The sequence below is a fragment of the Python bivittatus genome, unplaced genomic scaffold (genome assembly GCF_059951505.1).
Source record: "Python bivittatus isolate LINGU-HERP-01145 unplaced genomic scaffold, Pbiv_v1 ctg000480_np1212, whole genome shotgun sequence".
Taxonomy (NCBI): domain Eukaryota; kingdom Metazoa; phylum Chordata; class Lepidosauria; order Squamata; family Pythonidae; genus Python; species Python bivittatus.
This window is the reverse complement of record NW_028277075.1, coordinates 71,377,735-71,401,085: the sequence shown is the minus strand read 5'-3', so window position 1 is coordinate 71,401,085 and position 23,351 is coordinate 71,377,735. Positions and strand designations below refer to the sequence as shown.

The 23,351-nt window shown below is 39.9% G+C and overlaps 2 protein-coding genes across 3 annotated transcripts; one reads left to right on the top strand and one right to left on the bottom strand.

The window, feature by feature from the left end:
- Positions 1 to 5,120: 5,120 nt before the first annotated feature.
- Positions 5,121 to 11,498, bottom strand: MED19 (mediator complex subunit 19). Of its 2 annotated transcripts, none has more exons than XM_088146261.1 (5): positions 10,676 to 11,182; positions 9,270 to 9,526; positions 7,300 to 7,396; positions 7,060 to 7,154; positions 5,121 to 6,874 (listed from the first exon to the last, which is right to left on the bottom strand). In XM_088146261.1, exons 1-5 carry the CDS (start codon positions 10,740 to 10,742, stop codon positions 6,806 to 6,808), a joined length of 585 nt encoding a protein of 194 aa, XP_088002387.1. In that variant the 5' UTR covers positions 10,743 to 11,182; the 3' UTR covers positions 5,121 to 6,805. The 2 variants fall into 2 exon arrangements, with proteins under 2 accessions (XP_088002387.1, XP_007423134.1); XM_007423072.3 differs by lacking the exon at positions 10,676 to 11,182 and adding an exon at positions 11,258 to 11,498 and having other exon boundaries at positions 5,122 to 6,874.
- Positions 11,499 to 11,698: 200 nt separating this feature from the next.
- On the top strand, positions 11,699 to 22,761 carry TMX2 (thioredoxin related transmembrane protein 2). The gene is made up of 8 exons (XM_007423073.4): positions 11,699 to 12,054; positions 14,312 to 14,372; positions 17,522 to 17,635; positions 18,479 to 18,555; positions 18,696 to 18,802; positions 20,874 to 20,939; positions 21,328 to 21,457; positions 21,600 to 22,761. The coding sequence occupies exons 1-8, from the start codon at positions 11,866 to 11,868 to the stop codon at positions 21,744 to 21,746; spliced, it is 891 nt and encodes a 296-aa protein (XP_007423135.1). The 5' UTR covers positions 11,699 to 11,865; the 3' UTR covers positions 21,747 to 22,761.
- The last annotated feature ends 590 nt before the right edge of the window (positions 22,762 to 23,351 follow it).

Here is a 23,351-nt window from a genome sequence, read left to right as displayed (position 1 = left end):
GTATTCTACAAATTCATCAATTTCAATTTTTAATACGGTAAATATTAATAGATATAGCCCATAGAAACAAAAGCCCTTTCGGGGTCCTCCATAATTTTTAAAAGTGGGAAGGGGTCCTCAGAGCAAAAATTTTAAGAAATGTTGGCTTAAACAATACAAATGATGGATGATTGCAGCCCAAATGTCCTGTCTGGAAATGTGTCCACCTGTCCAAAAGAGAGGCAGGGAATTTGGGGTCAGCCCTCACATTTGACCATGGCACCCACTTGCAACTAGCTATGCCTTTTATGGCAATTATTTTGTGAGATCACCCATGTCATACCTTCACTGTAAAATGCCTCCATTAGTCCAAAGAGATCTCTGCATATCCCTGCCTTATAGTTACTCTGTGGGCTAAAGGTACCCACAATTCTTCAGCTGCTATTTATATGACTTGTATTCTGTCTTCTATGTCTCTTCTTAGTTCTTCAGTTCATCAAATAATTTCCTGCTTTGACTATTGCTTACCTCTTTTGCTCCTACTGTAGTACTTGCATAAAATATAGCTGAATGGCCTACAAGATCATAGTACTGAACCTTTTTTTGGCACAGTAACACACTTTGCCTAGTAGTAAAAACATTAAGGTTGTAGATGTTTTGCTATACCTAACCCACTAATATTTTTCTTTGGAACAGTTTGAGTATTAAAAAAAAGTAATCCATAAGGTTAAAGAAAAGAAAGCTATGCACTGTAATTTGTACAGCTTTGATATATTGTTGCAGCCAAATGAAGAAATTAATAGTGTTCCCCAGAACCAGGACATGCTCCCAAGCTTTTAGTTTTGCTTTTCCAACAGGGCAAGTCATTACTGAGTAAGCAAGAAGGTTAGGAGCTCCACAGGAATGCTGACGCCAACTCCTCCCACTGTGCCATGACCTCATTTGAGAAATAATTCTTGACCTCAGTTCTCCTTTTTTAAAAGTGAGTAGTATATTGTGACCTATCTCAAAAGACAGTGGGCTTTTAAACTGTTGATAGTTACTGCTGGTAGTCTCTGCTACCTACCTGGTAACACAGGTGCATTTTGACAAGTCAATAAAGTTGTACTATCAGCATCTGTTAAGTATTTGGCAATGTTCATAAATCCTACTGCTACTCTTTTTTTCAATTTTTTAAAATGATCCTGGTTGGTTCAAATAATTTTAATGTTCCAATCTGTAAATTTGAGAAATGTTATAATGCAGAAGATTACACAGTTTCAAAGATCAGAAAACTAAATGTGCCAAATATAACAAAATATATCAAGAGCCAAAAGTAGAAGTCAAAATAGTATATATTTTAAATATGTATAAGAACTTAAAACAACTTTTCACATCAGTCAGAATGATGTCTTGCTTACTCAAAATTATCATAACAAGCGTAGAGCAGGTCATTAAAATATAGCTGGCTTAGCAGAATGGGAGGGTCTCCTCCTTTCTATTAAATGTCTGTAACGTCTCTTCTTCCTCATGTCACCTTCCTTAGGTTTGTTCCTCAAAAACAAACAAGCAAAAACATTTACACCCCACTCCATAATGTTCTCTGATCTGTAAATACAGTACTAACAGTTGAATGCATTTTTTTAAAATATGTTTCTTCTTAGAAGTTTCACTGACTACTGAATAAACATTTCCTTTCAAAAATATTCTACTTTTCATGTCCAATTTACCTAAAAAGTAAGTTGCAGCTAGAAGTCTTACCAAGAGCATGATATGAAAAGAATTTCCCACAACATAAGGCCCACAGCATTCTTCAGTGGCTCTTTGTAGCTCACTTGATAGACATTGCTTTGGTGGCTCTTTCCCACAAGAAAGTCTAAAGTCACCAGAAGAGGAAGAGGTAGAAGCACGTATGTATTACTGTAAACTCCATTGTTTTTCTGTGGTAGAGATGAAACCAGCTTTTTCAACAAAGTGCAGAGAAGCTGGCTGTGCAGCATGACAGCTTCTATCTAATACAGTGTTGTCCAAACTTGGGCACTTTAAGATGAGTGGACTTCAACTCCCAGAATTCCTCAGCCAGCCATGTTGGGAGTTGAAGTCCACTCATCTTAAAGTGGCCAAGTTTGGACAATACTGATCTAATATATCCTGAAATTGCTGAGAGAACAAAGTCTTCCACGAGTGGTGGTGCTACCGAATTCAGGAAAAAGGGCAAAGTGCAGGCTGTCTAAATTGTTCAATGATCAAATGTAAATTTAAAGTGCTACATCATGACATATATTCATTGTTGATGTATGAACCAGTAGATCCCTAAGCAACAAGCAAATCTTAAAGTTTTGATGTAAACCTGAATAAAATGATTAACCCTGGAAAGTTATGAAAATGGCAAAATCCATGACAGAAATAATTAGGAATGGGTTGGGAGAAAAAATGACCAATATCTTAATGCTTCTGTATAAATGGAAAGTGGTTATATTTAGAACATTATGATTACATTACTTTTACCTAAAATATTGTAGAACAGAGTTACCAAAGATAGCATCCAAGTTTACAAGAGGAAAGGGCTACTTTCATAAAAGAAAAGCTACTCTATTAGAAATTTTTTTAAAAGATATGAAAACGGAGAAAGAAATGCTTTATTTATTTATTTTTGATATTTATTTCTGAGAGTATTTGAAGGTAGGTTATCCAAGCTACAATAACGAAAGGAATTCATTGTCCAAGCAGTTACTATTTTAGATAGTAGTGGGTAGATTTATTAATACTGCTATGCAACCTCTTTCCTCGGAGGCCTTGTGCTTCTAAATGCCTGTTGCTGAGGAGCAACAAGAAGATTGGGTTGTCATTCCTTTCTGAAGGTTTGAGACAGATGATTGGTCATTAGTAAAGAAGATGCTAAACTAGAATGGTTCCTTGGCCTAATCAGCATGGCTCTGGCTTTTCTATGAGATTAGGATGCCTATCAACCCATGAGATGCCAAGAGAAGTTGGCTGTTAAGGAAGCAGTCAAGTAACTCAATGGATTAAAGAGAGAAACAAACACTTTTCTTCAATTAGCACAGCATTGTAACTCATGAAAAAATGCTGATCTGCATGCAAAATACAACATACCTGCACCTTTGTAAAATAGTTGTATGGGAATGTACATTATAGTATTCTTTAAGAGACACTACTTAAGGGCACATGTACTGTAGCATACGTTTTCATGGGCTAGAACTAAGTTTGTTAGATAATTCAGCCCAAATAGCCTAGGAGACAGCAATGGGAGTGAAAAGTATATCACATCATAGAAAATGAAGTCCAGCCAAGTGAGAAAATTGTTTAAACACACTAGGTGTAACCAAGTTCTGCTTGGTAATGAAGTACAGCAACTTTTATAGCTATCGAAGGATACCTGGTGAATGAGTCTGGCCATTTTGCAAGAGACATTAAAATCGCCATTACTTTAGCAAAACCATTTCAAAGGATGGTTCTGGTATGATATTGCTGAGTTGGAAATGATTTGTAAATTTTACACTAATCTGATATTAGGCTTAATAAGTTTGGGTGTGGATCTCATTATTAAAAAATAACTGCAACATTGCAGGTGTTTGGGTACACAGTTCCAGTATGTTACAGTTTGGTAACTGTCAAATGTCTCCATGCTTTTATAATAGCCTTCAGAATTGTTTTTTGTATTACCAGTGTATTGCTATGCATAGAGCAATATTGCATACTTAAATTACAGCTTTCCCAACTATGTGAAGTAACAGGATAGTGAGCACATTTTTGCCTGTTTCTCAACAATAGCTCTGGTGTAATCTTTTGAATAATAAAGCCTAGTCTCGCCTCTATTCCAGGGATGCCTCCCTGAATTTAGTTTACTTTGTGTTTAAAAAATTGAACTAAAGAAGATGGCTCTTTTTACATCCTATTTCCCACAACTGCTCAGCTTAGCCTGGGCCTGAGTGTTGCAATGTAGTATTCTGAGTTGATACTTGTGCCAGGTTTAAGGAAATCCACCATCCGCATACTGTGGGTTTTCCTGCTGAAGCTGGGTTTTAAATTTTCTTTTAGCAGTTGAAACTCTGCAATGATATTCCACGGATTGACCCTTCATAATGATGGCCCATGTTTCATCGGCTGTAAAAAAATTCCTCAGCTTCATTCTCATGTGACAATTGCTGGTAAATTAAAGCTTTCATCTCTGCCTCCAGCCTGCAAGGAATCCATCTTGCACATACCTTTTGATACTGAAAAACATCAATAATGTGACCCACACATTCTTGTGAAATGCCAAGCTTGACAGCAATTTCCCTTTGAGTAACCCAATCAGTTCATCCATCTTTCTCACGTGAAACTCCTAGGTTGCTAACAGGTCATCTGCTTCATTTTTGATCACACAAATCAGCCCTTCCCAGCATCAACTTTACCTTTTTTGGCTCAGTGATGCACAGTACTCACACCAACATGCTGACTGACATAAACAACCTGCATTTGGTGGTGAATTTCAGTTGGAGAGACTCTTTCAGCAACTGAAAATTCAACTATGGTGTGTTGCTTAAATGCACTTATGATTACTCACTTCAGATTTCCATTTCATAAACAATAGCAACACAACCTTTTCTCACAGCAACTTCCTGCCACCTAAAGTGAAGTAACAGATGCTAAAGAACACGTTAGTGTTTCTAGCATATCAATACTATCATCCGTACACTCCTTATTAACTTTGGAGGTGTTACTTTTCATTCAGCTCTTATCGTTCACATAGCACAACCTGAGGCTCCAGGACTAAAGGCAGTCCACCCCCACCCCAGCAGACTTCCAACAACCTCCAAGAGTTGTTATAACAAGTATAAATCAATTGCTGTTCACACTCTACTATCACTGGCTTTGTGATTATAAATTTGAATTAACCTTCCAGTTGCTTAGATGGCTTACTATCCATTCAAGAGGGAAGAGAGAAGGAACTCAACCCCTACCTTCTCCTCTGATATCCCGCAGTAAACCCCTGTATTTCTATTATTGTTTTACTTCCTCCCTTCTCATCTGAATAATTGAAGGATATAAACATTTGTGTAAATAACCACGTTTAAAGCTGTTCCAAAAGATATATCAGTTGCCAAATCTACCCCTTCGCTGCCTCCTAAACCAATTAGCCAAGGAATAAGAGTTTGCACACAAAGTTGGTGTAACCATTTCTCTACTTCATGGAACACATTTATTTTGGGATTAAACAATCTGCCTCTGTATAAGCTAGTAGCATAAAAGTCACTAAGAATATAGATCCAACCATTAAAAAGCTTTTAAATAATATTGTAAACCAAAGAATCTCCATCTGCTTTTCAAGTGCCATAAAAGAAAAATGTTCAACAGCCAATTAAATGTGATAGGGGAGGTCCCTGAAAGTATTTTCCAACCTTTTTCTTTGGTTAAAAATGATTTTTTTTTTAATCAAGGCCACAATATTGGGTGACAGTTCACCCCCCATACTATTTTTGTTATAGAAACAGTTCCTCTAAAAAAACAATTTCAGCTATAGATGTGGAGGGAGTTGAAGGCACCCATATTACATCTGTCTTTTTGCTTCAAGCAAAGAATTCCTATGCAGAAACTGCTGCATAGCTGCCCATGTACTGCCCCTATGTTAAATGCCCATTCACATTTTTTATTTGAAGGAAATGGCATGGGCATTTTAATAGGGGTCTCCCATATCACAGCTAAATTGACTGTAACAGGCACTGCTGAAAGCCTTATTATTCTTTTGCAAGCAAGAAGAGGCAGCAAAGACATCAAATCTTTTTCCAACCATGTTTCTTTTGTTGCTTCATATTTTTCCCCCAGCTACTGTCTTAAAATGAAGCCAGATTTTTTATTCTCTCTGATGTTTAGAACCAGGAAAGAAGCAAATAAGTAATCATTTTTGCCAGCATATTCCTAATGAGGTAGTGATATCAAAGAGAGCAGAGAATGTGAACAGGAGGAGGAAAGAAAAAAGAGGTTCCTGGAAAAGGCTTCACATGTTCAATTTAAATCTCCAATTTCTCCTTCCTCCTGAAAAAATTAAATCTTGTTCCTTAATTGAGCAAGAGAATGTGGAGGAAAAAACCCTTTACCTGATAAGTGAGCCCTTGAAGAAAAGAGTTTTGCAACAGTCTTGTCCTCTAATTCACAGATGATCTTTTTCCTACTGGCATCTTTTACTGTTACATGGATTTCGGTCAATACTTTGTCATTAGCTGTCCATGTTGTTCTAAAACAGGTCTACTACCCACAAAACTAATAGCATGGAAGTGAAATCCAACCTTATATTGTCTCTACTGCCACTTTAAAATTCTGCCTTTTCTTCTCCTCTATCCCAAAAAAAGCTTAGTCATATCAGGTATTTCTGTCAGACTACTTATCCATCCTACATCTCAAACCACTTCTGGAATTTCTGCCCACAATTTATTAACTGCAAAACAATTCAGAACTGTTTGCAGTACAATACAGGAAGAGTCCAGTAGTCAGGATTCCTTCAAATCATTAGCATCTCCTCCAACAGAGATTTAATTAAAATATGAGACAAACACATCCCAACTTAGTCAGGATCATTTTTTTTTTACAAAACACAAAACAATACGCATAATTTCCATATAAAGGCATCAGCCTGCATTGTGTCCCAAGCAAAGTCTGTGTTCTTTGTAGAGAAAGCTATGAAGTCCTGAAGCTCCATCCAATTTTATATGTTGCTCCAAAAGGGAAGAGGAGGCATACAAGGGAGCTGTGTCTTTCCCGTCCTTGCTACTGCTGCTGCTCCTCCTCCTCTCAACAAGTCTGTAGCATTTTCATGGAGAACTCTCTTTACTATGATCTTGAACAGACTCTACCGGAGGCTGCTACTGCTGCTGGCTTGTGAGCTGCCCACACCTGGATGTTCAGGGCTATGGCGGTTCTATTAAAAAAAAACAACACAAATGAGAAATTATAGAGGCAATAAAAAATAGCCATGAAGATATTTTTGGCCCAAAAAGAGATCTTAGATCTCACATCAAACTCTAAGCAAAGTACTCAGATTTGTTGTTTTACACTGAAGTTACAAATATCAAGATCAGCACCTGGAAACCATTTCCAATTTACCTTCTTTTTCTTTTTCTCTTTTTTCTTTCTTTTCCGTTCGGGATCATCTTCTTTCTTTTTCTTCTTTTTCTTATGATCAGAATCTGAGGGAGTTTCTAGTAAAATAAGAGAGCAATTGAAGAAAATATTTGCTACTAGAAGGGCAGGAGTGACTTAATTTAGGCTACTAGTCTGAAACATTCTATGTTAGCAAAATGTGTTGGGGGGCAATGTTACATGTCCTAAGCAACAGATTCTCACCTGGAGGGACAGGGTCTTGGGTTCGGCTCTGCTTATGTTTATGCTTATTCTTTTTCTTAGGTGGCTGGATGTGCATTAAGCGACATTGTTCTGGCAGCTAAGGTCATGTAACAGAAACAGAAAGGCATGTTAATACGTGAGCTTCCCTAGTACTGTTGCAGAAAACATGTACAATTCCTCAAGTAAGGACTTGCAGGTCTGCACCTTTTTGCAAGCTGGTCCAGTAATATCCTCCATCAAAATTTGCATTAGAAAAATTCCTACCACAGGTAGTCCTCACTTAACGACAGTAATGGGGACCAGAATTTCCATTGCTAAGCAATGCATTCATAAAGCGCCATGTCACGTGACTGTGCCGCTTAGTGACAGCAGTTCCAGCACTTCAGGTTGCTATCATTAAGTGAATCTCACTCTGTCATTAAGTGTGACATCAAGTGGTCACCATTTGCAACCTTCTGCCAGCTTCCCCATTGACTTTGCTTGTTGGGAGCTGGCAGTGAAGGTTGGAAATGGTGATCACATGACTGTGGGACACTGCAATGTCATAATTGTGAGCTGGGTGCCATGACTAGGTGGACGCTGTGACCAATGTAAGTACGAGGACTGGTCTTAAGTGCCACTCATTCAGCAGCATCATAAGTTTGAACAGTTGCTGAACAAGTGGTCTTTAAGCAAGGACCACCTGTTATATTTACTTAGTTTAGTGTTTGTGCCTATTGCAAATTAAGAATTTAATTTGTAGAGAACAGTAGAGAAAATCAGGATATAAATCTAAGGAATAAATATATGAAATGCAGACACAGGCTCTTCTTATGATCACATCTCTCATAACTCTCAGGAATACTTACAACAGGGAATTACCACTGGCTGTTTTTGACCAATCCAATAGCTATGACAAATATATCAACAAAGATAGATTTGCTAGTTGTTTGAGATGACAACTTTAATGAGGATTTGTAATTTTCTATTGCTTCTCATCTTTGCACAACTGGACCACAACTAGGCATTTTGTGCTAACACAGCCATTGTGGTTTATGTTTCACTATACTGTGCAAACTTGGTGGTTTAGTATATCGTGTACAGATCCTATAAATATAGATTTACTCTGGAGTTCAATTAGGAATTTTCACTTGAAACCTACTTTGCAACAGGTGCAAGAAAGCTTCAAGGACTCCATTCTGTAAGGATAGCCTCTTTCCTCCTTTGGCTGGGACCTCTTCCTATCTCTAACCCTACTTAAGCCTATTCTAATAGAAAAGATATAACCTCAGATTTTTGGGGAGGGGAGGTTGCCTTCAAGTCAGTCTTGATTCCTGGGAAGTACATGGACAAGTCCACGCATTTTTTCTGGCAATGTTTTCAGAAGTTGATTGCTATTGCCTTTTTCCTAGGACTGAGAGTGTGTGACTAGCCCCAAATCATCCAGCTTGCTTCCATGCCTAAACTAGAAGTAGAATTCAGACTTCCTCATTCCTTGTCCAGTATCTTAATTATTAGCACACAGCATATACCAAATTCTAAAACCAATTCCAGTCCACATTATTCTGGAGGCTGGAATGTATCTATACTATAGCATTCACACTGCCCCAAAACACCTTGAATTCCTTTTTTAAAATCTACAACATGGTCAGAATCTCACAAAGTAGCCAAATTATTCAAGATTTCTGCAGTCTTGCCACTTTCTGTCATTTAAATTACTGATTTATTTGCATCTATGTTACAATGTAATCCCATGAAGGTGCCCACTGTCACAGGGCTGATAATCAATATACTTAGAGGTGAATTTATATTCAGGGTCTAAATTGATACTACTCCAATAATTGTCAGACCTTAACTTACAGATCTGTAACATTCTTATTTCCCAGTTTGGCAAGTTACTTTTTCATTCAAGGCGTCACTGTGTATTTTGCTTATAACAGTTAAAAACCTTCATTTGTACAACATGTGTTTCACCCAAAGCACTAACTCACCGGGCCAGCATGGAGACGAAACCCTGTTAGCATGGTACCAGTGATGGGGTTGAATGAGCTACCACAGATGGGAGGTTTTTCAATTAAAGAACGCAGGCTGCTGTTATCATGTGAGCCTGGCAAATCGATCATTCCTGGCAGGTCCGGCAGAAAGTTGCTGAGCTTCTCTTTCACCTTTTTGCCACAGAATTTATTGTAAGCATGCTCTAGGTTGTAGTGGGTGATCAAATTTGTGCTTCCTGTTAGTTCAGTGGTACCTGGCAAGGAATGAAGAACATTGTAAAGTAACAATGATTGTCTTGCCTAAATTAGCAGTCCAGAAGAAAAAATCTTATGCAAACCCCTCAAGTTTGGCAGAAACTGACTTTGCACCCAGATCCTTTCTCTAGATGACAGTGATTCTTGTCCTATTCTATATGGCCTGAAATACTGACAATGAGAATGAATTTAAAATATTTACAGTCTGGTCACTATCTGTAAGATCATTTGATGGGTTACAATCCATAAAAAGAAAATTTTAAAACCACGAAAACAAGTAAAAACTACACCCTCTCCTCATTTAGTGGCCACAATCAGTTCCTTAAATTGGAAGGAAAATGGTCACTAAGTGAACATGTGATTGAAAGAGAGAGATGCTGTGAAGATCACTGGTTGCTGCCATCTCATTTAGATAAAGTTCTCTTGTGCAGCAACACCAGCGTTACTCTCACTCTGGCATGTGTTGTTGTCAGGTGCACAAAATTTGGTCATAAGTTGCACACACTGATTGGAAAATTATTTTTTAAAAATTACCATTGTATTAGCAAACAGTCGCTAAATGAGGTAGCCATTTAAACAAGTGGCTGTACAAAAAAGTGATAATGACAGAAAAACACTCAAGAAACAAATGGTCTAGTCCAGCGAGGAATTAAGTCCAAAATACAGGAGTTAAAAATGTCAGGCGGATGACACCCTGGGAAGGGAACTTCTAAAGCCAAGCCCACTATAAAGAAATCTCCTCACAACGATGGGACAACGAAGATGTTTCTCACTGCACTGCTTTCCAAAGATAAAATAACAGTCCTCTTTATATAGGTTGATGTATCCTGAGAAAAAGTCTAACCCTGTAACCCTATGCATATTTACTCCTTTTAGTGTAGAAATTTCATCAACATATGTAGACACTCAGCATATTATCTAAAGTGAGGTTGTACAACTTTTCAGGCAAGGGTAGAAAGGGCTGCATTTGGCCTTCGAACAGTATATTGGAGAGGGACGCTCCAAAAGGTAGACATGGTTAGGACAAATAAGCAGCATTACCAGAACATTTTTGTTTTGGTTTGGTTGCTAGCATAGTTCCTAGTTAATTTGTCCCTATTCCTCTAAAGGGCAGACTAGCCTTGGAACAGAGGTTATTTCGATGATACCCGGAAAATCCTGCCTGCTGCAAGTTCCAACGTAAATACGAGGCTGAGGGGAAACGGTAAAGCCCATCCTCTCCAAGCTGAATAGGCTTCTTATAGGTCCCCCCCCCCCCCGGGGAATCGAAGCCCTCAACGGTTAAGGAGGACTGTCTAACGAGCCACAAGGCGGCAGCGGCAGCAGCTGCGGGAGGGGGCTCCCCAGCTTTTCAGCAGCGTTTATTCCCGATCCAAAAGACACAAAACTGTCCCGCGGTTTCCACGAGGAACTTCGTCGGCTTTCAACTGGAGGCGCCAAGTACACGCGAACGACGGGCCTCCCCCAGCTGATTCAGTGGCCCGAGCAGCTGCCCATCGCGCGAGTTACAACCCACGACGCTTCCGCCCAGCCGCCAGCTTCGACAGCCGCTGGGCCTGCGTTCCCGCAGAGGCGGGGCAAGTGACCATCAGCTGCAGAGAGCCATTCTATTGGCATATTCCCCTGTGACGCGCCGAGGCCCTCAAACAACACTGGCCAGAAACGCAACGCCCGCCTCTAGGCGGCGGTTGGTTAAGGAGCTCCTGAAGCCCGCCTCCACAAGCCACTACCTGGTAACTCGCGCATTAGGTAAAAAGGACCGCTGGCGGCTGCCGCTTTTCGTGCTGTCTCCTCTCCGACTGGAGTCACCGTTGGTACAGGAGGCTGCCCAGTCCCGGGTCCTCCTGGTTTTCCTGGGCCAAAGCCTAGCGCGGCAGCTGTTGTAGACGGAGGAGGCTCTGTCCCTCCGAAGAGAGCAGAAAAATTCTCCATCATCCCGGCGTGCTCTGCGCAGTCTCCTCCTATTGGCTTCGCATCCGGCGCTTTCCTACGTTCGCGTTGGTGTCATTGGAAGGCGATGACCCCTCCTCTGTATACGATTGGCTAGCTCACCTGGAAACTCGACTATGCTGTGATTGGCTAGCTAGTTGAATGACATATTTTTAAATGGCGGAGTTACGTCAATACGATGAGTCAGGGACCGAAAGCAGTCCCTTGGTTGCGATTCTGAAGAGCTAGCGGTGATACTCTACCAGCCAATAAGAGCACACTATTGACCGCGGAGTCCCGCCTTTTCTTTGATCGACGTTGGTATCGACCGCTTAATCAAAAGCAAAGAACGGGACTCAGGTGGGCGGGAGGAAGTCTTGCTCCGAGTCTCGGTCAGTGTGAGGTGAAGATGGCGGTGCTTGCTCCCTTGTTAGCCTTGTTCTATTCGGTGCCTGGACTTTGCCGCTGGCTGGCGCAGCCTTATTATCCGCTTTCCCTCCTACTCTCGGCAGCCTTCTTGCTGGTGCGGAAGGTGCCACCGTTATGCCACGGTCTGCCTAGCCAGCGAGAGGACGGGAACTCCTGCGACTTCGACTGGGTAAGATCGGCCTCCAGCCTCTTTCCCCACAACCGTTCTCATTTGGGCTTGCTGCGCGTTTGATCTCCCATCGCTTCTGCAGGCCTTTCATGCTTCAGATTCCTCGCTCCAGCGCCTCGAGGCTCTCCTGGTCTCGCTCATTTCACCCAGGAGACGGAAACGAGAGCGAAAAGCCCCAACCTGTTCATATCCTTCTTAACATCACAAGCGGATTCCGAGCAACTCGTGTTCGTGGCTTTGCGCTGTTTTCATACCTTGACTATTTCCAGAAAGTCTGTGATCGTGATGCTTTGCATTTATTTGTTCGAAGCTGCATTATGACAATGTTCTAAATTTTTTTTAAAAGGTTATACATTCATTAAACATGAACAGAAATAATGCATTTCTCTGTCTCTGAGAAGTGTTGTGTAGTGTTAGGCAGTTTTCACTTCTCACCTCTAGTAATGTGATCCTTAAGCATAGTGATTAAAGTGGCAGAGGCTTTTTCCTGTCTCTGTTTTAAGTTACTGTGTTCAGATTTTGGGATGTGTGTGTTTCTCTCATTTCACAGCATAATAAGCAGACATCTAGCTTGCAACCCACTCAGGTCAGCTTTCCTCAAGTGGACATTCTCCAAATGTGCTGAAAAATAGTTTCCATCATCCGTGGTGAGATTGTAGATGTTTGGTTGAGGAGGCTTATCATTGCATATCTACCAAAGTAGTTTTAAAAGATTTCTTCAGGAGTTCTTTAGAAGCTGAATATATCCTAATCTTAGGTTTGGAATAGAGGGATCATCTCTCAATAATGCTACATATACATGCCCATGCGAAGACATATTCATACATGAGTTACATCGACACATAAATCAGTGTGATTGATATATTATGAGTGGGCTCTAGCTTGTTCAGGAACCAGCCAATGGTTTCTGCCTATAAAAGCAAAACAATATATCTGCAATATCTTCAAAAACTAATTGAAGTCTAAGCTTTGTCACCTTAAGAACATTTTGAAGGTTTGTGATGAATAGTTCAATATATACACAGTTTGCTTCTGCTGTAAAAAAACAACAATCTAACAGCTTGCTATGGGTTTTCAAGAAACAGTCTTGAAATTAATGAAACCAATATCATAATACACTTATATAAATTAATGCTGTAACCACATCTGGAATATTGTGTACAGTTCTGGACATCACACCTCATGATATAATGGAGCTAGAGAAGATTCAGAGGAGAGCAACTAAGATTATCAAGGGACTGGAACAGCTTTCCTCTGAGGAAAAGTTGCAACACATGGGGCTTTTTAGTTTAGAAAGGAGGTAAAGAAGAGGGGACATGTTTAAAGTGTACAAATCATTCATAGTGTGGATAAAGTGGAGAAGGAGAAGCTACTTTCCCTCCCCCAAAATGCTAAAACCAGAGGTCACCCAGCGAAGTTGAATCTTAGAAGAATCAGGACAAACAAAAATATTTTATTTACACAATGCATAATTAAACTTTGGATTTCATTACCACAAGATGTGGCTGCTGGCTACTAGATTGGCTGACTTTAAAAAAGGGTTGGACCAATTCATGGAAGTCATGGGGATCAATGGCTCTTAATCTTGATAGTAGTGTGACTGCCTCTGAAGGCCATCTGCTGGGAGACTAGTAGGCTTCCTTGTGCAGTTGGTTGGCCACAGTGAAATCAGACTGCTGGGTTAGTTGGGTCAGGGGTCTGATCCAGCAGGTCACTGCTTATGTTCATGGCATGTTTAAGAGGCTGCAGTATTATCTGTTCTTGTTGTAACAAACATGATTTCTCTTCTTATGAAATATTTTATGAGCTGGATGTTTTGTGAGAGCATATTGTTTCACTCTGCAGATGCTGCATAAATGGCGTAATGTGTAGGAACATTACTGCAGATAAATCATTTGTTTTGGTTTAATAAACCTTGCAGTTACTGTATCAATAGTGTAATGTCACAGAATGTTATTGCATCTAAATTATGTAAATGATTTAATAAATATCCCAAAGATATTCAGATTCCAATGTATGGTATTGCTGCTGTATTCACACACTGAAAGACTACACATCCATCTGCTTGCTTTGTGGCCTTGTTTTTGGTCAAAATGGACAGTATGGGTAGCTGTGTAATGATACCAGGGATTAATTGGCAGTAGCTATAATGCGATATTGAAATGAAATTTGTATTTAACCCAGTTCTTGTGCCTAGTTAGATCTTTTACTCCCTTACTTGATAGTCATTAAGTGCCCAGTTTTGCTTTCTTTTTAGCGGGAAGTGGAGATCTTGATGTTTCTGAGTGCCATTGTGATGATGAAGAATCGCCGATCCAGTGAGTAATACTGTTCTTGGGGTAGGGAGGATTTCTATAGTTTACCTGTATGTCAAGCTTTTAGTCTTTCCACCTCCACAAAAAGCAAGGCTCTTCCAGAATTTCAAGAATTATTCAAAGACGATAGAATGATGGTATTTCTATCTATAAGATAGATTTCTTAGCTGAATTGTTTTCCCCCTTTCAAATGAAATTTATCTCCGAGGTTAATAAGATGAAGACTTTCTCAGTCCCTTACTCATGGCTCTTCTGTGGACCAGGGAGGAATGTATACTTGGTTAGAAAATATGGGGAGGAATGTACACTTGGTTAGAATATGAATCTCTTTCCAGTTCTAAACATATCATTGTATTATGCAGCAGAGGAATTTTCAATTGTCATTTTTTTGAAATATTTAGAAGAAAAACTTTATAGGTAGCCTTTATTTGTACTAGAAATTTTTCTAATGGATAGTCAGGCCACTTCAACTTAAGTGCCTGCAGTAAATAGCTGCTGCAGAATGGAATGCATGTGTGAACTTAGCAGTGGTCTTATCTTTGTACAGTAAATAAAACAAAAGGCTGCAAGGCACCTGCTCCTGGAGTACAATGGCTTAATTATCTCTATGCATTCCTATTGGAGGAAGGGCTTTAAAAGGAATTTGCTGTTTCTCTCATGTATGGGTAGGAACAATCTAAAGATATGGAGATTAACAAAGCTTTTATGTACTTAATATGGATATGTTATGGGTTGAAACAAGCAAAGGGCATCAGAGAGATAAGGGTAAAACAGAGCCATAGTGCCTGGGATATGAGTTAGGTATGGCAGCAGGACTGCAGAATAAATAACCTGTATTTCCCAAAATAGCACGTTAATTAGTTTCATTCCAATGGATGTATTATGTTCCTTAAATGTAGGAAGGGGTCAGATACAAAACATGGAAATGAGAACTGAATAAAAGGAAGTTATCAGTTTAAAAAAGCTATACAAATACTCAAATGGAAATACATAAAATTATTTTGCAGATTTTATGATCAGGAGTTGTGTGGTGGGAGGGGAATCACCATTTTTTAAATGAACATCAGCTTGCAAAGCTGGGCCACTATCAGAACTTGCTCCTGCTTTGCCTGAACAAGCCAGCAGTCTAATTGTCCAAGCAAAGAGTGGGACAAATTCTGACAGTGCTGGCTTTGTGTGCACAAGTTTAATGCCTACCCCCATCTCCCTGCATTGTGCAGGGTAAAGATGCTGTAGTTTGGATCAAAAGGCTTACCCCATTCTGGGCACTTGCTATTCTGGGAATTGCCAAGCAGGAAACCTTATAAACAGGTCTCTTCTTGGCTTTCCTTTGCCTGTAGTGTTGGGGTGTGGGGCAATTTGCGCAATAACCCAGAGGTGCAGTTAAAAGCTGTGATTCCAAGGAGTGAATTAGAGTTCAAGGAGGCTGCCCTAAATAGGCAGTCGGCTGTAGGCATGTTGGAGGAGGGAGAGGAAGCAGGCACCAAGGGTCACAGAATGTAACTTATTTCTCATTTTGGGCAATTGATTTCCTCAGCTTAGATGCTGAAACAGAAACCTTCCTTCTTTCCTGGGAATATCAAACATCTACTCTCTGAGGGAAGAGTAAGTGTCTGACCTATATGTGCCAATAGAGTTGGCATGCTCTGGGACCCTTTGATTAAACAATGTTATCTATCAGGACCCAGGAAGTACACCTTCTGTGAGGCGGCCCCTGCCCTTTGGAATGAGATTGCCCCTGAAATCTGTGTGGCTCCCACTCTGTTGGCATTCTGTAAGGCCTTGAAGACTTGTTTGTTCTCCCAGGCCTTGGGGTGAGACGGATAGGACCTCTTGTTGGGTATGTCTGTTATTTTTGTTTTTGTTTCTATATTGTGCCCGGATGCCATCTTATTTTTGTTTTGTTTTATATGTTGTTATTTCTGAACAGCCCAGAACCAGTTGGAGTTGGGTGGTGTTTAAATTGAAAGAAATTAATGTCTATAATAATTCTTGGTGTCCTGGGCTATATCTTACAGTCTCAGATCAAAGCTCTCCAGAATGGTGCTCCTTCTCCCCATCCTACACACATGCATTTTTCCAATATCAAAAGAGACATGCACTCCCCAAGTAATGTTACTTACCAGTTAGTGGTGGTGGTGGGGATCTAAGTAATGTAGGTTTGCATTTGCTTGGTAACCATCTGGTGATTTCACCTCCCAAAACTAGAATGACATTTGTTACCTTATTTTTTTTTTTTCTACACACACCCAAACATACCAAAATCCAGCTAATAATCAAACACAAGTCTATTCTAACTAGGGTGACCAAATCTAAACTTCAAAAATCTGGATTACAACCAGTAGATGCTAGCAAAGAGTAAATTTGCTATATCTTATTGCTGCCATCCAGTTCTTTTCCAGATTTTTGCAGAAGTGGCCTATTAGCCAGTGCTTACTATTGTCAGAGGAAACCCTTCTTCATTATAGGCCCCCGGTAATGTTTTACTGCCAACTTGTGCCATAAGTGGAATAATAACTGAGAGTGGCTTTTTAAAATAACCCAGATTTTGGTTTGTCTTTAATAGCACGCTCTGGGACCCTTTGATTAAACAGTGTTATCTATCAGGATCAGGAAGTACACCTTCTCTGAGGCGGCCCCTGCCCTTTGGAATGAGATTGCCCCTGAAATCTGTGTGGCTCCCACCCTGTTGGCATTCTGTAAGGCCTTGAAGACTTGTTTGTTCACCCCAGATTTTGGTTTGGTTTTAATAGCTCATCCTTGCTATTAAAAAACAAAGGATTTTAAATGTGACTGTTGTTTATTACCAATGAAAAGGTTTTACTTATAAGATTGCAAGGTTCTGTCATTGTTTTACTTGATATATAGATTAAAACCCCATTTTTAATAGTACATGGTAAATTTTTGCCCAGTCCTCAGCCCAGTGAAGTCCCTAATTTTATTCTTGGAATAGAGATTGCACAAATTCATATATCATTACGATGGGTCATAGCACTGCAAAATTTGAGGATCTCCGATGTCAAGAATTATAAAAATAAGATGCTGTAAATTGGCTTTTCAGGTTGTCCTAGCTTGCCATAGTCATTACTTGATCCAGGAGTGTTTCATATAATCCTGCTGATAACCCTGTTTTATATCTCTTGTCTCTCAAGTTACTGTGGACCAGCATGTGGGGAATATCTTTATGTTCAGCAAAGTGGCCAATGTCATCCTTTTCTTTCGTCTTGATATCCGGATGGGACTACTGTATCTCACACTCTGCTTAGGTGAGGTCTCTGGGATAAGGCTGAATTTACATTCTTCATGTAGGGCTTAGATCCCAGAAATAATTGGGCTTGAGCTATAAAATACCCTTTACCACTTAGGACCCTGCATCATTATGCATGGGATTTTGATTTTTGAAAACATTACTCTGCTTTTCCACCGTGTGCCTGCCCGTGTGCCTGCCTGCCTGCCTGCCTGCCTGCCTGCCTGCCTGCCTGCCAGTCAGTCAGTCAGTCAGTCAGTCAGTCAGTCAGTCAGTCAGTCAGTCAGTCAGTCATTCATTCATTCATTCATTCATTCATTCATTCATTCATTCATTCATTCATTCATTCATTCCTGGGTACCATAGGACAAACTTTCCCTGATCTCTGTGTCTGATATCCTGGTATTGTCGACTTGTATCATGTAGAAGGAAACACAACTCCTGTCTCACCAACCCTCCCTTTCTATTGGTTACTTCCCTGTTGACTCCACATGTTTTGCCTTCTTTGCTCCCTGCCTTCCTGCCCATTCTCCTTCAGCCTGTCTATATTTGTTTCCCCAACCCCACTTACTCATTCACCTGCAGCTTTCCCTGTCCTTTCCAAAAAACCTCAAACATGTGCAAGATTTTTATCAGTAATAGATATCATGAGATTGAAAAAAAGAATGGCAGTGTCATAGTGCTCTTTAATGAAGGAAAAAACCCTGTATGCAGATACAGTGTGCAAAATAAAAAATTAAAATGATTTTTAAAAAATTTAAATAAAGTGACTATGTATACTTGTGGAGTGTGGCTCTCAACAAGCTGTGCAGCTTCCTCATCTGATCCTTGATAGTGCTAAGATCTTCTTGTGCATTTTCAGTGTTCCTCATGACTTGCAAGCCACCTTTGTACCTGGGTCCTGAACACATCAAATATTTCAGTGATAAAACCATAGATGTGAGTATTTTATTTTTTGCAGACCATTTGTTTCGGGATGAATTGGATAAAATTCTGGCTTCTTTCAGCTACCGGAATATTATATATCATGTTCACTTCTGAATGATGAGCAGGCTATCAACAAGATCCCTCTTTTACAGGAGGAACTAGCACGAGACAAGCGAGTGACCTGGATTGTGGAATTCTTTGCTAACTGGTCCAATGAGTGTCAGTCATTTGCTCCTATCTATGCTGATTTGTCTCTCAAGTGAGTGATTTGCACTTGACTAAATATTCTGAGGTAGGGAGTCTTTGGAGATGAAGCAGAGACTCATGTACTGCAGTCAATCGTAAAGCACTGGCCACGGAACTGTATGAGTTGTAGTTGATGCTTCATACTGCAAAACATATAGTGGTTATCTTCTCCTAAAGATAGCAATAAATAATTTAAGATTTGTGTCCTCCCTAAAGTATTCTTTAAGGTACACCCATTCCCCTCCCCCCAAAATGTTTAGCTTTAATGTATCTTGCAGCCCCTGACAATCAGCTTCTACAGTTTTATTTAATTAATGCATTGATGCTGGATTCAAAACTTTTTCCTTTGCTATAATAATTAGAAAACTGGCACTGAGTCTTTTTCAGTAGTTACAGCTATAATTTGAAAATAAAAGTTTGAAGCGTTCACAGTAGCTATGACTTAGGGATACTAATGTGTACTCAATATGCCTGAACTACAATTAGGAAGAAAGTGGAGTAAAACGTATAGGTGAGAAGAAACATAATATTCTTAGGGGCAGGCTTCTCCTCCAAATCACCTCATTCTAAGTAATGTTAGGGAAATCATACTGTGCAAAAAGGAAGGGAAGAGCATGCAGAGAGCCAGCAGGCCACCAGTTATCCTCAAATTAGTTGGCTATTACTTATCTGGTCCCATCTATTTTAGCCCATGTATAGCATTTAGATAGGACAAGTGGGACTTGAAACAAGTACTATTTTTCATCACTCTGTTCCAGCTTCCCCTTCCCAGTCTGCAGTCTTGTCTCTTCTATTAATCATTATTCCGCATCCCCAAATCATGCTCAAGGAGTCCCCAAGAATTCATCATGGCAGCACTTACCTTAAATCTGCCTGGATACCCTCCAAATGTGTTGACCTCAACTCTCAGCAGTATCCAGCCAGCATGACCATACCTGAGCATTCTGAGAGTTGAAACCAATGCATCTAGTAGGCATTCTGGTCAAGGAAGACTGCTTCAGAAGTCTGCATTCCTGTGTATCATTTCAAAGACAAAATACTATATTACTTGATGAATGAAGATAAAGCCATTGGGTTACTGGGACAGTAACACTGATGTATTGATGTTTTTTAGGATTGAGGTTGTCAGAAACACTGAACACAAATGCTCAAAAAGGGCTCACAGACTAGGCTTTGGAGTTGTATAAAAACAATATTGTTCTTGAGAAAAGTAAATGAAAATGAAAAATACTTTTCTTTGTGGAGATTTTATTGTGACATGGGGGAAAGGAACAGAGGTCTAGAAGCAGAACTGATAAAGAATGACAATAGTTGATTAGCTACTGGCTGTTTTGGATTAAAATCCCTGAATCAACCTGGATATAGCCTTCCCACTCAGCATGTTTTTTACTATTATGCTGAGGGGTACCTTTTGGGGGCTCTCAGATAAGTGTTGGTAGCGTATGTTGCTTCCAGCAGTAGCCAGCAGACGGCCACAGTGTAGAACATTTTCCTTTTTTTTCAATCAGGGATAAAATCCCTGCTTCCTGGTAACAGTGACTATAGCTTAAAAGAAAATTCAGTTCTGTGGTGTAATGGTTAGACTAGGGAAACTCTGTCTAACTTAGGTCAAATTCATACTTGATCATAAAGCTTATTGTGTAACTTTGGGGCAAGCCTTTTTTTCCCAGTCCAAACTACCTCACATGGTTGTTGGAAAGATAAAATGAAGTATGACCCCATGTGAGGAAGTTAAAGGAAAGGCAGGCTGTAATTGCAATAAGTAAATAAATGTAATACAATCTGATATCTCTAAGTGGCTGTTCCTTATTCAAAGTTTTGGTAAAAAAAACTGGAGAGATCCATTGTATCCTCCTTGAGGATTAATATTTCCTAGGTTTGGCCTGAAGGCACTTTATGCCACAACTTTACTGAAAATAACTTGGCTTTAATTTGGACAGTGCCTCAATGGAAAATTGCCTAGAAGTCACATTCTGGGAAACCTGAAGAAAAAGAGAAGAGGAGGATAATTGTTGCTGTCATCAAATATTATTTTACTTGCTGGCATTTCTATGTACATGCTAATCACAGTTATATTTTACCAGATATAATTGCACTGGATTGAACTTTGGAAAGGTTGATGTGGGACGCTATCCTGACGTCAGCACCAAGTAAGCCCTCAGCCTTTGTTGACCTCTAGGATAGTTAGACAGACTAGCGTGCCAGATATGTGAGAAAGAACATTGGGAAGATTTATTTTCTAATAGTAGGGCACTGGGGAAAAGGAGAACATTGTAGACCAAAATCTGGTTGGTAATCCCATGATATAATTGGTTAGGCTCAGAGCTGCTGAAGAGATGCTGGCTGTGGTGGGGAGCAGATTTCCAGCTTTGAGTTACACACAATTATGGGTACTACAGTGCCTACAAATATCATGTTTCTGTTGGACCCCAAGAGAGACTCTTGGCCTGTTTGTTTGTGAAGCCAGAAAAGATTAGCAACCTTGATTAGACACTACTTTTCAGAAATTATTTTTGGACTTCATTCATCTCTTCACAGGTACAAAATCAGCACCTCTCCTCTCACTAAGCAGCTGCCTACCCTGATCCTTTTCCAAGGTGGTAAAGAGGTGATGCGCCGGCCACAGATTGATAAGAAGGGACGAGCAGTTTCATGGAACTTTTCTGAGGTATTCCCTTTGGCCATAGTTGATAGTAGCAAAGATTCCTAGTAATATGTGTGATAATTACTAAATTATTGAAATTGAGTTGTTGTCACATGGAGGGCTGGAGGCTGGCACAAGGCAACCATCATATGTCTTTCTCTTACAGGAGAATGTGATCCGGGAATTCAATTTGAATGAGCTGTACCAGAAAGCCAAGAAAATATCCAAGCATACAGATGAGAACTTTGAGGAATTTTCAGAACAGTCTGCTGTCACAGAGCTTCCTAATGGAGAGAGCAAGAAAGACAAATAGCGCCTGTAAGACTGGACCATTATGCCCTTTCTGTTAAGCTCTCCATTTCTCTCTGTTTCCATCCTGACATTTCTCCTGGGACATCATCCAAAGACTGCTTCCACCCAACAATGATGGTGCTGGGAGATGAGTATAATTACTAAAGCATTTATCATCCTGGGCTCTGCTGTTGGCCACTGGACCTGTACATTTTCTTTTGTGTTTCTGTTCCAGATTCTCCTTCCAGGAGTCACTACTGACATTTAATACATTAGAACCAGCCAGAGAAAATCTTGGTGACCTCCTTAAGGAGAGTATCACCCATAAAACTCTGAGATATTAGGTGCAGGTTACTTTTCTGGGAATGAATAGGAAAAGCACTGCAATGGAGAGGTTAATCTATTTCTTGTTTTATCAATATGATTTCAGTGGCAAAATTGGACAAACCCACATCTTGCATGAAATCAGCTCCCTTCACTCCTGAAAGTTCACTCTGAGACGATATTAATATTACTGACCAGTTTCTGCTACTGCTACCACTACCCATTGCCCTATTATTATTGTGGTCATTGTTATTGTTATTAAGAAAGGTCTTGTGGTTTCTTGTGGTCTCTTTTTTAGAAGCTAATGGGCAATAGTAGAATATTTGCTGAACCTGAAACTGTGCCAGAGAACCAGTGGCTACTATGCAGCCCTAAAAGATCTCCAGTCTTTGATAGTAACAGCTGGTAGCTTAGTGTAACTGTCTGACTTGGAGGAAATGCTGTTTCTATCATCCATCTAATACTGCACAAAATAGGATTTAACTAATGTGGCAGATGTTCTGGGACTACATTGGCAGAAATTCCTAGCCAGTATGGCTATCTGGATAGAGCAAGGGTTGGGCAAGTCTGTCCTAGAGTTTTTAGTTGCTGTACTCCTAATATGGAGGGCTTGCCTGTAGGTGGAAATGCTGCAAATTACCACGGTTCAACTGTGTTCATGCTTCTGTTAATTGTCTTGTACAGGTGCCTTTAATAAATCTGGGAGTGTTGTATTCTTGTGACTTACTGATTTTTTTATATGATTGGTAGAGTTCCCACCTTCATTGTTTGACTTTGGCTTTTAAAAAATTACAGGTTTTTAAAGTTTAGGTTAATTTACTCAAGGCTCAGCTCATTCTTTATCCAGCAGCATTTTCAGGCCTTCGCTTTTTCTGCCAGGGTACATTTATAGAAGATATGCAGAAAACAAATGAGTTTCATGGTGGATAGGTTCACACAATTCACTAGACTAAAATGGGGGTGGTTAGTTTATGGGCGAGTATATTTTATGTATCCTGCCCATGGGTGTCACTTTTGTGCCAGCCCAGTTAGGTTAATGCAGTAAAGTATGGATTAGCATATTGTGGAAACACAAGCCAGTGAAGAAACTAGAGGAATCTGGTAGCTGGGGGCAAATGTAATTAGCCTTGTGCTATTTACTCTTTATTTAAAATTGAAATTGAGTTAGAATTTCATCGTATTGAGTGATCAAGCGTTGTCTGCATAAAAGAAAATCCTATCATTTGTATCCTAGAGTCAAGCAGGCAGTAAAAAAAGGATGGCATTTTATTATTTATTTATTTATTTAACAATATTTGTAGCC